General features: G+C 36.8%; 1 protein-coding gene across 1 annotated transcript in view; it reads left to right on the forward strand.

Moving 5' to 3' along the window:
- Positions 1 to 16490, forward strand: part of LOC108719027 (stress response protein NST1) — a 47674-nt gene that overhangs the window by 30023 nt on the left and 1161 nt on the right. Inside the window, exons 15-21 of the mRNA XM_018267614.2 lie at positions 2331 to 2444; positions 4357 to 4648; positions 5722 to 5835; positions 7702 to 7815; positions 9604 to 9705; positions 12519 to 12632; positions 15334 to 15660. Coding sequence (XP_018123103.1) covers positions 2331 to 2444; positions 4357 to 4648; positions 5722 to 5835; positions 7702 to 7815; positions 9604 to 9705; positions 12519 to 12632; positions 15334 to 15660 — 1177 coding nt within the window. The remainder of the gene's footprint in view (positions 1 to 2330; positions 2445 to 4356; positions 4649 to 5721; positions 5836 to 7701; positions 7816 to 9603; positions 9706 to 12518; positions 12633 to 15333; positions 15661 to 16490) is intronic.

Genomic DNA, 16490 nt, shown 5'->3' on the forward strand with positions numbered 1-16490 from the left:
GCTAAAAAGATTGATCCTGCCCCAGATAGAAATGGGTAGATTAGCCCAGACTTTCAATTTATCTTTCATATTGGAAAGGAGTGGCTCAAGATTAGAGGGTATGGAGTCGTCTAGATTCCTATGTATCACAATGCCAAGGTATTTGAACGAGTCCACCGAGATCAGAGGGGTAGGAGGAAATAAGTCAGGATTAATGTTGGTGTCGATAGCAAGTATGCTTGACTTGCCCCAGTCCTAAAAATCGTCCAAAGTGGTCTACTATGTCCAGGACCGCCTGAAGGGAATTGCCCGGGTTATCCAAATATAGCAGTATGTCATCTGCATATAAAGAGATGCGTTCTTCCACTTGCCCCAGGTGGAGTCCTGTGATAGTATTTGCTTGACAGATCAGAATTGCCAGTGGCTCCACTGCTAGGGCAAAAAGGAATGGTGATAATGGGCATCCCTGTCGGGTGCCCCTATGTAAGTTGAGCTTAGCCGATAGGTAGCCATTGCAATTAACTTTCGCTATTGGCTGTTTAATGAATTGATCCCCCAATCCAAATCTCCTCAAGATTTCTCAAAGGTATGTCCATTCTATAGAGTCAAACGCTTTGGCCGCATCTAGTGACACTACTACTCGTGAGCCCTGGTTACTATGAATTGCATGCAAATTTGTAAATAGTCTTCGAATATTCACATTGCAATTGGCCGCATTTATCTCACCCAATTTCATACAATTGTACAACACCCTAAATATTGACGCCAAATGTGTACTGAACAGTTTGATGCCCAATATGCATAGATGAACTGAAGTAGCTGACGTGACACCCCAAGTAAAAATAGTGCATATGAATATTCTACACTGTGATTCACCTTCTGTGAACAAAAGCCCCTGACTGTGCCACAAGACCGACTAACGGCACAAAAACCCCCAACACCATATATTTTTGTAAAGTACACATTCTGTTGAATCAAAAATGGGTAATTAGGTACCATACTGCAAAGCTATGCTTAAGGCAACCCAATTACTTACATACAATTGTAAAACACCCTAAATATTGATGCCAAGGGTCTACTGAACAGTTTGATGCCCTATATGAATAGAAATACCAAAAGCAGGTGGAAATGTGCTGACCCCAAATAAAAATAGTGCATTGAATTTTCTTTGCTGCCAATTCACCTTCTGTGAACAAAGCCTATGTGCCCAAGACCCTCTAACAGCAGAAAGACTCCCCCCAACCATATATTTTTTAAAGTACACATTCTGACAAATCTAAAATTGCTAAAAATTAGTTTGTTCTCCAAATGATCAAAGTGCAAACAATGCTAAAAATCAACAATAATGCAAGCATAAAATCGCAATAAAATCATAAAAATCAAAAACAATTGGGTAAATCAAGGAAATAACAAAATAACTGATCTGACAGCATGGTTAGTGGTCAGAATGCTTGAGCCAATAGTCACGCTGTGAAATCAAGAACAAAATGAAGAACAAAAAGAAAAACGTAAAAAGTATATGTGTGTGCTTGTTTATGCATGTGTGTACAGCTCTAAAAAGTGTGTTACTGTGTGTATATGTGTAGGTAAGTGTGTAAATATGTGCAAAAGTGTGTGTACAAAAGACGAAAAAAAACCCCTACCTTTAGTTACATGTGTAGTGTGTGTATAAATCATTAAAGAAATGCCACTTACAGTTTCTGTGGGTGGGGGGAGTCCTTGGCAGCATTGGAGGGCCAGGACCCTCACAGGAAGTAAATGGGCGGCGCTGGATCGGGTCCTGCGACGTTCCTATGATGTTGCTGCATGATGTAAGTACTGAAGTCAGGTCCTTTGACAATCACGTCGCAGGACCGAGGTGGCAGCCCCCTTGGTTTATTGCCTAGGGGGTTAGGGACACAGCAGACTTGCCTGCACAGCGGCAAAAGCCGTCAGTGCAGCAAGGGAGTCCTTTGCTGCTCAGCACATAGGTACTACGTAGTACCTACATGCTTGCCAGTTAAAGGAAAGTGTGACCCCCGCCATGACCATTTTTTTAAAAGTGACCCAGGAAGAAGGCAAATAAGGCATTGTGGGGGCTGGATTTTTTTCTGTAGTCAGACTAACAGAGAAGAGAAAGTAAAAACTCAAGTAACTATTAATAACATGCATTTTACATACAGCACTGAAAATGTTTAATACGTATTGGAAAGTTTCTTAGAATCATATTTTCTTTCATTATGAAAAAATGTATTCTTTGTCTAATCACCCCATTTAATTTCTGATTAATTTCTGATTAATAGCAAGTTTAATGTTTGCCTTTTTTATTTTATGCCAAGATTCTTAAAATATTTAATGTTCCCCCTTCTCAGGATGCTTACAAAATAAATAAAAAGGAAGATGTCACATTTATCCTAAAAGTGACTGAGAAATTCTCTGAAGTCCTAGTATACCACAAGAAACAACTTGAAGAAGCAAGACAAAAGGTATTCTATTTGCAGAATGTATAAATGTGTGTGTTAAGCACTCGCCAAGGGCAAATAGTAGAATTTTTGCAACCCCACCCAAGGTGTGCAGCTCACACTCTGGTTGTGGGAAACAATACTATGGTAGGTGCCCTTTAACATGTTTTAGTTATTGGAAACACTTGCTAGGAAATTTTTTGGCGTACATATCTATACAGTTGTTTTCAAAAGTTTGGGCACCTCTGGGTGACAAAATACACCCCACATCACCAGGCATCGCTGTGTAAAAAAAGGAATATTTATCAAGCCATTTATTGATTTTCAGTGATAATGTACCTCTGTGTTATAATTCCAGTGTAACAGAAGCAGCCATTTGAAAATTCTGTGGGAAAATATTGTGTTCATACATTCAGGGGCAGATTTATCAAGGGTCGAAGTGAAAATTCAAATAAAAAAAAAATCAAATTTCAAGCTACTTTTGTGTACTTTGACTAGGGAACAGTCCAAATTTGATTCGAATTTGGAAAATAATTATACATTTATAATGTACTGTATCTTTAAAAATTTGACTTTGACCATTCGCAGTCTAAAACCTGCTGAATTGCTGTTTTAGCCTATGGGGGACCTCCTAGATTGGACTGGAGTCAATTAGAAGAAAAATCAATTTATTTATTTTTTTTTAAATACGAAAAACGGCCTATTCACCCGGAAAAAAAAATAAACTCAGAAAAAAAATGTTCAAAAAAAACTCCCATTACTTCGAAATTCGACCCTTGATAAATCTGCCCCTCAGTTTTTTACGCTATATTTTCCCCCTGCCAGAACTTACTCGCCACTTGAATTTTTCCCATTTTGGAAAATGGATGAATTGCATGCTGTTTGAAGTAGTGTAAAATAACTGCATCAAATCTGCAGCATAAAATAAAACACACATCTTGATAAATTTGCCAATTGTTACACCGCTTCTACACTGTTATTCTGGCATGGTTTTTACATATGATTAATAGGCCCTTTAGACATGAAGTAGCCCAGCCCGCACATGGGACTTTCTATAAACAATTAATTTGTTTTTTTAACAAATTAAAAAAACAAATTAATTTACCGGGTCTGTTTTTCCTTTTGGGTTTGACTTTAAAGAAAAGAAACCCTGCTCTTTATATATTTACTAGAATGAACAACACCTCATAAGTACATAATTGTCAGTAATCATTATCAAGTGCAACATCTAATTATAAAGGAGAACAAAAACTTCATATAGCAATTAGTATTTCCAGAAAGTCCTCCTCTCACCTGAACCAGTCGGTTCACACTACAGAGTCTACTCCTTTTTAATGCCTGGTCAAAAACCACAAAATAGTGCAGCAGGGTTGAAGGGCACTCATCTAGAGCCACTGAATGACCATATCATTTTCTGAGGGGAAGTAATACTGGAATAAACAAAAAAAAATGGTGGCACTCTGTATCCCATGAGCCTTTATAAAGCCAGTGCAAAATACGGGAATTCTCTTGCTGAAGTGGCTGTACTGTTGGATACATATGATGTAGCTTCAAGATAGGTTCGATGGCTTTTCAGCAAGTGAGAAAATACAGGGTTACTGAAATTAGTTTTTAGCATAAAGTTGATACTGGGACTGATCCAATTGTCATCTTAGGTCAGGAAGGATTTTCCCATGTGTAGCAAATTGCCTTCCTCAGGATATACTATCAGGCAGGTTTCATTTAGACTAAAAGGTTTAAACTCACATTTTAACTTAAATAACTGTTACTATTTTGTACACCCATTCCAGCTGTACTATGCTTATTCGTGATCTTTAGCCTAAACAGAAATATAGTTTTGTACATACACACACTGTAAAATACATACATACATACATACGTGTGTCTGTGTTTCAACATCTTTTGTAGTAGTGTGCTTTGTTTTATATTTTTGAAGGCATTGGCTGAAGAGGAAAAACGCAAGTCTGAAGAATTGAAACTAAAGGCAGTAGAAGTACAGCTTAAAGTGGAAGAAAAAAAGTGTAGAGCTGAGGAAGCAAAACAGACTTTAGAAAGGCAAAGAGTTGTAGGTGAAAAAAGAACAGCTGAAGAAGCAAGGCGTGGAGCAGAAGCATTAACACGTAGGGTTGAAGAAGCAAAGCGTAGAATCAAACAAACACAGCAGAAGAATGGAATGAGACAACTAAACCAAAATTTTAAAATGAAACGAGTCCGTAAAAGAAATAGAGGTAATTAAGAAAATATTTATCAATATAAATACCACCATTTCTGAAATAATCAAGATAATATTACATATTCCCTTCCGCAATCTGTCTTTCTACATGGAGGCTTTGCTTTATAGTTGTGTTTTTTTGTTTTTGGGTCTTAGCTGCTTATTTACAGGGTCATGTATATTTGAGCTAGCAGTCCTTTAAAGAACTATAAAACCTACATGTAGAGAGATTATTTTTGTGAGATGAAGATTATATAAAATGTATGTTTTCATGATTGTCTGTGAATATACTCGATACATTTTTTGCAAAATGTTAACATCCCTTTCAAATACGCAGGGCCTTTTTCACACATTGCAGTATATTTATTAATATACATCTTATTGGTTGCTGTGGGTTACTATTCTTGGACAAATTTAGTACCTTTTATTATATATGGGGGATAATGTAAAATCAAGCATATTGGGCATTTTACTATTCAGAACTCTTCTGATCTTAAATTTATTTTGTTTTACAAGTGTAAGCTTTGTGGAGATTTTTAGAACTACTTAAAAACCATCAGCTTTTTAAACGTTTTGCAGTTTAGTAGTTTGGACCCCAGGAACATTTTTCTACTGCACTTAGTGGAAACTTTTTTTAGCATTGTCATTATTGCACTTCTGCAGGTTTTTTAATCTAATCTAAACTAGACAGTGGTGTAACTATAGAGGAAGCAGACCCTATAGTCATGGACTACAGGGGGCCAGGGCCATGTGGTCACCTTCCTCTATAGGAAAATTTGGTCTGAAAATTTGTGAACCCGTTGCAAACTATCTACAGCGGGCAGGCTACACAGTTACAGAGTGGGGTAGGTTGCTGTGCGTGCCGAGCCCCTCCAAAGATTATTTGAAGTGGGTCCGGTCCTGCCCTAGATTATTTTTCTGCTGATTTTAATTATTGTAGTAGTATTTCCGGTTAAATAATGGAAAGAAAAAATGTCGGGTACTTGAAAGCATTTGCCAAGCATTTTGTCTTTATTTCTGGTAAGTAACATTTATTGTTTGTTTTTGTTTTTTTTTTATACATTTTAACTGCTGAATCTTTTCATTCAGGTAATAAAAAACCATTTAATGCACAACAGAAAGCACTGCCTTTTCAAGCTAAAGGACCTTCTCTGAACCAGAAAAATACATTTTCTTTAGCTTCTCCCTCACAATTAAATCCAGGTAATTGTCTTATTTAAAAAAAAAAAAATGGTTTTCAGCATTTATAATTTATTTCTATCTTGTTAAAAATACCCTGAATTCCTGGTTTGCTATACATATGCTTAAAGGCCACCTGTTGGGTAAAAATGTTATCCCCAACTAAAGATGTGGGCTAATAGAGCCTGCATTCTGGTTGGGGATAATAGTAGTTTTTTTTTAAAAAAAAAAGCTACCCGCACCAGGAGGGAGCTCCTGGTGCGAGCAGCCATGTCTGGTCACGCGAATGTGCATAATGAAAAGCTGACCCTAATTGCTCATTATGCGCATGGCATCACATGTGCGTTATGCACATGCAAGTGACACAAAATGGCTCCCTCCCGGTGCGGGTAGCCTAGCGCTGGCGGGGGGTATTTTTCACTTGCATGCGCATAATGAAAAGCTGCCTGAATTGCTCATTATTTGCATGCGTGGTGACACAGCATGGCTACTCGCACCAGGAGCTAACATTTTTACCCAACAGGTGCCCTTTAAAGTAAGCGACTCCCTGATTGTAGGTCCATGACAACAGAAAGTTCAGGTTTGTCATTGCTCTTGGGTCCCTTGACTTAAAAGATCCCCTTGGGCAAAGGGGCTGGATTTTTTTTGTGGGGGGTGGCTGCCAGTGGCAAAACATTATACAGTAGATTGTTTTCAAAAGGTTTCTGACTTGTCTATATGTTAATTTGCATATCTTACATGTTGACATTTGTGATGAGGTCAAAGGTAATGCTTCTGCCTGTGACTTGCATCCATGCATATCATGTTTATTCAATCAACTTCACCATGAAATGGTTCAAGCCACTTCTTTGACAACCATGCTTGGGTTGCCTTTGCTTAAAACAGATCTTTATGGCAAAATGTATAATCCATAATTCATATTCAAATTTTTTTGTTTTTTTTTTATAAAGAACTAAACATTTTGTGTTGGCATATTAAGGTGAGGGCTTTCTAAATCAACTTTTTTGTGCATGTAATAAATGTGTTTGATATATGATATTGTAAGTGTTTTTTAGGTAGAGTCCTATATCTTGTTACTGATGTGAAATTAGAAAAAATGTAACAGAAATGCTCCTAAAGAGAGAGCACAAAATATTACAAAAATAGTCTGGCACTGAATTCAAATGAATTACAAAACTCATTTGGAAATGTTGTTTGGGGAAAAAAAGTTTAAAGGGGTGGTTCACTTTTTTTTTTTTAAATATCTTTATTTTGTTTTATGTTCTCTGTATAGTAAACATGAATACCATCTTAACTGTATGACAGCATACATTCTCCATACTTTTTGTATGTTGAGATATTAAAAGAAAAACTGGAGAGGTATTCACAATCACTCAATGGGTCTTTCACCTTTAAGTTAACTTTTAGTATGTTATAGAATAGTTAATTCTAAGTTTATAGTTCTAAGTTATAGTTTTTTTTAATTATTTGCCTTCTGCTGACTTCCCAACTTTCAAATGGGGGTCACTGACCCCATCTAAATAACAAATGCACAGTAAGGCTACAAAATTATTGTTGCTGCTAATTTTAATTACCCGTCTTTCTATACAGGCCCTTTCCTAGTCCTATTCCAGTCTCTCATTCAAATCAGTGCATGTTGCTAAGCTAAATTGTACCCTAGCAACCAGATCTCTCAATCTGCAAACTGGAGAGCTTCTGAATAAAAAGCAAAACAGCTCAAAAACCACAATAATAAAACATGAAGAACAATTGCAAATTGTCTCAGAATATCACTGTCTACATCATACTAAAAGTTAATTTACAGGTGCACAACCCCTTTAAAAAGAAACAATTATAGTATCTTCTTGGTTTTAATTTTTACTGGAGCATCTTGTTTTCGTTTTCATTCAGGTAATAAAAAAACATTTAATGCACAACAGAAAACTTGGCCGTTTCCAGCTAAAGGACCTACTCTGAACCAGAAAAGTACATTATCTTCAACTGCTTCCTCAAAATTTAATCCAGGTAATTGTCTTATTTAAAGCAGAAGGAAAGGCTTTGTGCACTTGGGGGTGCCAAATGTTAGGCACCGCCAAGAGATTGTATTGACTTATCTGAAACCCCGGGCGGGTGCTCCCAGTGAGCACCACAGAGCGATCCTCTTCCGGGCTGCTTCTTTCTTCAAATTTCCCAGAGCAGACGCATGCGCAGTTGAAGCCTTTCCTTCTCCCTTAAAAAAATAGTTTTCAGCGTTTTAGAATCTATTTATATCTTGTTGAAAATACCCTAAACCCATGGTTTGCTTAAAGTAAGAATGACTCCCTGATTGTAGGTCCATGACAATAGGAAGTTCAATTTTGTGTTTGCGTCTGGGTACCTTGAAGGGATCCTTAAAGGAAAACTATACCCCCCAAACAATGTAGGTCTCTATTAAAAGATACTGAGTAAAACAGTTCATGTGTAAAACCCTGCTTCATGTAAATGAACCATTATCATAATAATATACTTTTTTAGTAGTATGTGCCATTGGGTAATCATAAATAGAAAATTGCCATTTTAAAAAAAAAGGGCCGCCCCCTGAGATCGTAAGATTCACTGTACTCACATACAAACCACATGTAAGGTCACATGAGCCAATTAACAGACAGAGTTCTGCCTTTTGCTTCCTCACTTCTTCCTGTTACAGTTAGTGTTGTAGTATTTCTGGTCAGGTGATCTCTGAGGCAGCACAGATAGAGTCACGAAATGGTGGTTCAAGGCAAGAGAGGTAAAAGGGCAATATTTATGTAAATATATATTCCAGTTTGGTAAGATTCTTTAATATGTCATTCAATTTGATATAAACTATCTGTTGCTTAAGTATTCATTTTGGGGGTATAGTTTTCCTTTAAAAGGGGCTGGATTTTTTTTGTTGGGGGGGGGAGTTGTGTGGCTGGCAGTGACAAAGCATAATAGATTGTTTGCAAACAGTCTCTGACTTGTCTAGCTGTTGATTTGCATATCTTAGATGTTGACCTTTGTGATGAGGTTAGAGGTAATGCTTCCATCTGTGACTTGCATCAATCCATGTTTATTCAATCAACTTCGCCATGAAATGGTTCAACACCACTCCTTTGACAACCATACTTGGGTTGCTGTACCTTAAAATAGATCATTATGGCAACCATTACAAAATTTATAATCAAATAATGGCATTTAATAATATCTATGCCCCCCCCTCTCTTCAAGAAAGGTTCTGGACTTGATCTTCTTGGAGACTTGAGCACCCGTTGCAAACTGTTAGCAGTGGGCTGACACACACAGGCACGTAGTGGGTAGGTTGCTGTGCGCGCCGAGCCCCTCCGAAGATTTTTTGAAAGGGGGTCTGGTCCCATGCCATTACTCTGCTGCTCTACAACATCCATAAAACTTTAAACATTTTGTGTTAGTATACTAAGGTGAGGGCTTTCTAAATCAACTTTTTTAAGCATATAATAAATGTTTATGATATATGACTGTTTTTTCGGTAAAGTCCTATATCTTGTTAAAAATGTAGGCACTTAATTCAAATGGATTACAAAACTCATTTGGAAATGTTGTTTGGGGTAATTTGTGCCTCAACAGAAGAAGCACTGCTCTAGATTATTTTTCTGCTGTTTTTGTGTAAACAACAATTGTTCGTAATTGCAGCTATTGTAGTAGTATTTTCATTTAAATGATGTAAAGAAAAAATGGTGGTTACTTTGCCCAGCATTTTTGTATTTTTTTTTATACATTATAGTAACTTCTTGGTTTTAATTTTTATTGGTGCATCTTGTTTTCATTTTCATTCAGGTAATAAAAAAACATTTAATGCACAACAGAGAACATGGCCTGTTCTTGCTAAAGGACCTACTCTGAACCAGAAAAGTACATTTCCTTCAAAATTAAATGCAGGTAATTAATTATCTTATTCAAAAAATATATAATTTTCAGATTTTTATAATCTATTTCTATCTTGTTAAAAATACCCTGAATTAATTGTTTGCTATACACTTGTTTAAAGTAAGAATGACTCCCTAATTGTAGGTCCATGACAATAGGAAGTTCTGGTTTGTCACTGCATCTGGGTACCTTGACTTAAAAGATCCCCTTCTGCAAAGGATTTTGTTTTTGGGGAGGGGGGTGGCTGCCAGTGACAAAGCATTGTTTGCAAAAGGTCTCTGATTTGTCTAGATGCTGATTTTCATATCTTAGATGAGGTCAAAGGTAATGAATGCTTCCCCCTGTGACTTGCATCCGGGCATATCCGTTTGTTCAATCATCTTCACCATGGAATGGTTCCAAGCCACTCCTTTGACAACCGTTCGTGGGTTGCTTTACCTTAACACAGATCATTATGGCAAAATGTATAATCTAATGCAAAATGTATAATCAAATAATGGTATTTAATAATATCTTTGTCGCCCCCTCAACAAAGAGGTTCCGGACTTAATCTTCTTGGAGACTATATCTAATCCCCAACTGGATAGACTATCTAGTACAGCTCAAAGCTTCAGTAAATTAGCTTGAGACCTTTGGTTTGATAGATACTGTATATGGCACAATAGATATATGATACAATTCTCATGTCACTTGATGGGTAAAGGTTCTTTGTCTTGAATAGATTTCACTCTTGGAATTTCAGACTTTGCCCACTGGAATGCCCTGAGAGCCCTGTCAGACCACACCCACTTGTATCTGACAACTACAGTGTTGGAAAAATTTAAGTCAGACAATAACACTTTGTGAGAATTCATGCAGACACTAGTCAATCTAATGTAGTCTGGCAGGCCTCAAAGTTGCTCGGGGCACACTGATCTCTATCTCTCTAGTGCGTGACTCCAATAAGCATGCTATTGTATATGTGAGGTTTAAGTGCTGAAAATTTATACTGTGGACTTAATACTTTGTAGGCTCACATTGTTGCACAAAGGAACCTGCGTACTACATTCTGGAATCCAAGGCTATAGCTAATGAATTTGCTATCTACTATCAGGATTTTCATACACTGAAATGTAACTTTTTCAACAACATTGCTATCCCCCCCAGTTATCTAAGCAAGAGGTACTATATTTAGACCTATGAACCACCAAATAATAATTATTTCCAAAGGGGGAGGAAAAAGGAACTAACTGATCCGTTCATATGGAGCACAAATGGGTTGGCTGAAAAACTCTTCATAAAACCAATTCCTTTATAACGCAAACTTTAAAAGCATATGAGTTGGTAGTTTGGAGTAGAGAAACATGTTTACCAGTTTTAGATTCAGGGGTTATATAGGCTGTCCTGAAAAAAACAATGTATAGGTTTTCTATATAAACTAAAAATAGTCCCCAGGAAATGCAACTAAAGTAAAAGAGGACACAAAAAAAACATACAATATATATAGACATATAAAATATATATAGACATATAAAATGCAAAGCGCAACTGAAATGCAGATGCTGGGAAAATATAAATGCATGTGAATTTTATTTGATCTATATTTGAAATTAACATCATTTTGAGGACTGAAATTAGGCAACTACAACAGACATGTTTGTCTTCACCTTAAAGGGATTCAATCATGATTTTTATGGTATAGCTTTTATTTCTAAATTACACTATTTATATTACAAATAATTCACTATACCATATAAAATTGTTTTCCTGAAAGATTTTTTTTTATTTATTTAGCTGTAATATGACTCGGGTCATTGTGCCTAATCCTGTGGTTTCAGAAAGAGACAGCCTTTCACAATGGAACTGCTTTCAGATAAGCTATTGTTTCTCTTACTCAATGTAACTGTACTATTGAGTGCTGTTCTTATATCTACCACATAGGAGCATTTTTAGCAATGCAGATGTCAGGGAGCTGTTATCTTGTTACATTTCAGTTGTTCTGTTGATAGGCTGCTGGGGGAAGGGAGGGGGTGATATCTCTTCCAACTTGCAGTGCAGCAGTAAAGAGTGACTGAAGTTAATCAGTGCTCAAGTCACATGAATGAGGGCACCTGGGAAATAAAAATGTCTAACCCCATGTCAGATTTTAAAATGACATATAAAAAAATGTTTGTTCTTTTGATTTTGGAGCAGAATTTTGCTATTAACCAATACACTTTCCCCATGACAGAATCAGTTTAATGCTATCACTGCTTTTATCTAAGCTGGCTTAATTGGTAAATCTTTTCTGTGCATCTGCCTTTAAGCTTTGGGCTCACTAGTGTATTTCTTTGCTTCTCTTCGCCTAATGAATATCGAGGCAGAGAGAAGCGGATGCAGCATTTTTCTGAGTTTTTACTATGTGCTTACTGAAATCGGGTTATTCTTAAAGGTAAACAATGCCCCCCCCCCCCCCCGCCTGGTCTTTTTCTTCACAAGAGCTCATTCAGTGGGATTATATAGAAAACGTGCATAAGCACTATCTGGACTTCTAAAAGTAAATACAAATATATTTTTATACAGACATACATAATTCCAAAGACTACATGGACTCAATTATAGTATGTTTGTGTACTAGCTAGGGCTAATTAATCACCCCGCTTACACTCACATTATAAGGCAACCCCTCTTATTGTTTTTAAAAACTAGGGCACAAAAACCGTTTGCGCCATCTAAGACGAATAGTGAACTACAACCAAGAATAGATAGATAATTATTAAAATATTTTTTCAATAATATAAGGTTTTGCTCTTATAGTGTTTTCAAATATTTAAATGTTAACTATGCAGTAATTGTTTTCCTTTTAGGACAGGGCCCCAATTACAGCACCTCTGTGTTTCCAATTACAAGATTTGACAAACCGCAACATGTTGGTGAAGTAGGATCTTCATTTAAACAGTCATCTTCCATAAAACCTCAAGGTATGTTCTGGTATACAGACAAAGTACACCACTTTTTCAAGACATAACTTCAACAGTGTACTGAAATGTGTTGTTTTTGAAGAAAAGGGTAACTATTGTCTTTATTTTGTAATTTTAAATTTTGTTTTATTTTCAAAATTTTTTTAGAAACTGGTGCTTATATCATGCACTAGAAGTATCCTATTTCTCCGTCTCATAGCCAGTAGTCAGTCAGTGTGTGTGAAGAGCGATCTTTGTTTTTTGGGTCACTTTCACATATACCTCCTGCAAACGAAAGAAATGTGAATTTCTGAGCCTTCATTAGAGGTGTGTTTCACTTTTTGTGCAACCCTGTTCTCGCATAAAGGAGTTTTGCCGAACATTTAGCGACATTTTCGATAGTAAAAGTATAGAAATGCTAGTAAGCTCACACAAGGTAACAATGGCTTAGCGGCAGAGCATTGTTTTTTGAAGAGAGTAAGAAGTGTGGATTTTTCCAACAATCGTATATCTAGTGCAGAAATGGAATACAAATACAGCAAGTACCACATCTCACATTTGAGGGTCTGGCTGCCAGTCTGGTTACATGAATGTTTACAGCTCTGGCTAATAGCTATAGGTATTGGACCTACTAACCAGATTGCTCAGTATCTGGGGTTTTCCGAATATCTGATTTTTCCGTAAACTGGGTCTTCATGCCATAAGTCTACTAGAAAATGATATAAACATCAAATAAATCCAATAGGCTAGTTTTGCTTCCAATATAATTGATTATATATTAGATGTTTTATTACAGAGAAAAAGGAAATAATTTTTAAAAAATTTGGATAAAATGGAGTCTATGCGAGATGGCCTTTGCATAATTCAAAGCTTTCTAGAAAATGGGTCCCATACTTGTACAGCACCAAGCATGTCTGTGCCAGTGTGCGGATGAGGCATGCTGGACTTTAAAGGGGTAGTTCACCTTTAAAAACATTGTGGCATGTAGAGAGTGGAATTCTGGGACATTTTGCAATTGGTCTTCATTTTTTAGTGATTTAGCTTTTTGTTCAACAGCTCTCCAGTGTAAAATTTCAGCAGGTAGGTTGTGGGTACAAATTATCCTACTAAACAGGCAGTGGTGTAAATGATATTGGGATATGAATAAGAGATGCTTAAAAAGGAAAAAAATAACACTGAAATTGTAGCCTCATACAGGAATAGTTAATGAGCTTCCAGGGTCAGTGACCCCCGTTCTAAAGCTGAAAACAGTTAGAAGAAGGTAAATACTTCAAAAACTATAACAAAATAAAGTCCAATTAAAAGTTATGAACTGGCTATTCAAAAACATAATAAAAGTTAACTTGAATGTGAACCACCTCTTTAATTTCTCAGAATATGATATAAAATTATATAAAAATTAAAACTTGTTTAATGGCATTTCTACTTGTTATGACTCCCGACAGAACTCCAAATAGGACATGAGCAAAATAATATAAAATAGCAAGAGTTATATAAATTGGTGTCTCATCGACTCGCCATTAGTCTGCGTCTAAAATGATTTTTTTTTTCCAAATACACATGTGAAAAGCCTTAAATACATCTTTGTAAACTTTAAAAATGCTGTAGTGTTAGATGCTTGTTTGCACTCAATTGGCTTTCTACAGATCAATATAGAAATGTATATTGTGGCAAACTGGCAGCTTGCACATGTAACTTTTTGGGGAGATCACCTGACCAGAAATACTACATCACTAACTGTAACAGGAAGAAGTGAGGAAGCAAAAGACATAACTCTGTCTGTTAATTGGCTCATGTGACCTTACATGTGGTTTGTATGTGTGCACAGTGAATTGTAAGATCTCAGGGGGCGGCCCTTATTTTTTAAAATGGCAATTTTCTATTTATGATTACCCAATGGCACATACTATTTAAAAAGTATATTATTATGATAATGGTTCATTTACATGAAGCAGGGTTTTACACATGAGCTGTTTTACTCAGTATCTTTTAATAGAGACCTACATTGTTTGGGGGGTATAGTTTTCCTTTAAATAGCCTTTACACTGGACAGCTTTCCTGTGGAAGGTGAGCTCCAATCTCCGGAATGGAACTAGGGAATGGAGTACCTGGCTGCTAAGGTCTTTAAACAGAGAACGGATTCCCTGTTTAACAACTCCCTTCCCTGAGCCTATCTCAGTCATTGGGGAGAAATTAAAGGCTAGAGTGACCTTTTTCCACCTTTTCCTAGTCACTCTACCACAAGATTTATACTACAAGATTTACAAGAAGAATGTAATGTAACATTTTTAGATCTCATTAGAGATGAGTCATTTTTGAATCCCTGGAACACAAAATCATGCCCCTTCATGCTTATTTACCAAGCACTTGCGAGCAAGTCTCCAATGAGGTAACATTTCTAAAGCGACGACATATTGTTTAGGGCTGTACAATAAATGGGTGCATATATTTAACATACAGATTTGCATCCAAAAACAACCAATAACCGATACAAGAGGTAAATGAGACCCTGCCCAAAAGAGCTCACTATATAGAAAGATAAGAAGTATGAGCTGTGTGGGAATGGGCAAAATCAGGAGTTGGGCGTCTTGGGAAATGTAGCATTATGCATTGCATTTAGCAACATATAGTTCACACTGAAGCTATGCTAAAGGGTAAGCTTCTCTAAAGAAAAATGTTTTATTATGGTGTATTCTTACAAGTGCTTGTGTATTTACCACAGGTGCAGAATCCAATTTAGTCCAGTATCCAATATTCCCACGACCAATATATGAATCACAATCGTCAACGCCCATGTCACAAAGCCAGTGGTCCAGCCAAATGGCTACTGCTAAAAGAGATGGTGCCTTTCAACGCAGAGCACCATTTCCACATGAAATGCAGCAAGACACTCCACCAGTTAATTCTTCAAGAGCTTTTTTCCCACCAGAGTTGAATATGCCCAAGGATGAAGCCACAAATGCGTTTTTTGCAAGCATAAAAAATATGGAGGTTTCTGAGGTGACTTCAACATTGAATGCCATAGCTACGAAAAACCCAGCATTCAGAGGTAAAGTAAATGTTTTGCGAACAGGCAAAAATAGTAGTGAAATAATTGCTTAGGTTTCTGTGATATTCAGTAACAACTGTGATGTCATAATGTGTTTTTTTTTTTTAATTTTTTTTTTTAATGTATATTATTGAAATGTATCTTAAGTCTAAAGAAGACTTTTCTGGGGCTGCCCTAGGATAGCCCAAAGCAGTAAAGTCTGTTTCCAACCCAAAGCCATTTAATAAGCATAAAATATGAGGGTCAATTTTATTAGATTATTAAATAATGCATTTGTAATTAATATGGCCAATCTTTGATCTCAGGAGTAGCCTGAAAGGAATCTGGGGTCCCACTCGTCACCATTGCCATAGCTACTCCTGCTTGTCATCCTCCCGCCTCATCACCTCACTGTGGTTGTGGGGCTTGCTTAGGGCACCCTTTAGCATTGGTCCTGCAATAACTGGAGAAGTAGAGCTAGTGTTAAGGGAGAAGTGACTCCCGAAAATGGCCCTATTTCCCAACTGAGGCATTCTGCATGGGCTGTCAAAGCTGGTCTTCTTCTGGCTTCCAGTGTACATGCATCAAGGTTATGCACCTAAGAATTAATTATTACATTCAGAACTAACCATATTTTTGCAGATCTGCAAAAACAATGACAAAATTAATGACACCCTGCCAAACATGACAGCCACCATGTTTTACAGCTGTGTATGTCCTAAATCACTATGGTAGGGTTGGACAGGGGGCTGTTCTCTTTGGCTTAAAAATTGTTGGGAGGGTTAGTTTCCCTTAAATATGGTCCCATTATGAGTTGTCATATGGCTGATATAACTTGTGACTGCAACAGG

This window comes from Xenopus laevis, chromosome 6L, assembly GCF_017654675.1.
Source record: "Xenopus laevis strain J_2021 chromosome 6L, Xenopus_laevis_v10.1, whole genome shotgun sequence".
In the NCBI taxonomy this organism is placed as follows: domain Eukaryota; kingdom Metazoa; phylum Chordata; class Amphibia; order Anura; family Pipidae; genus Xenopus; species Xenopus laevis.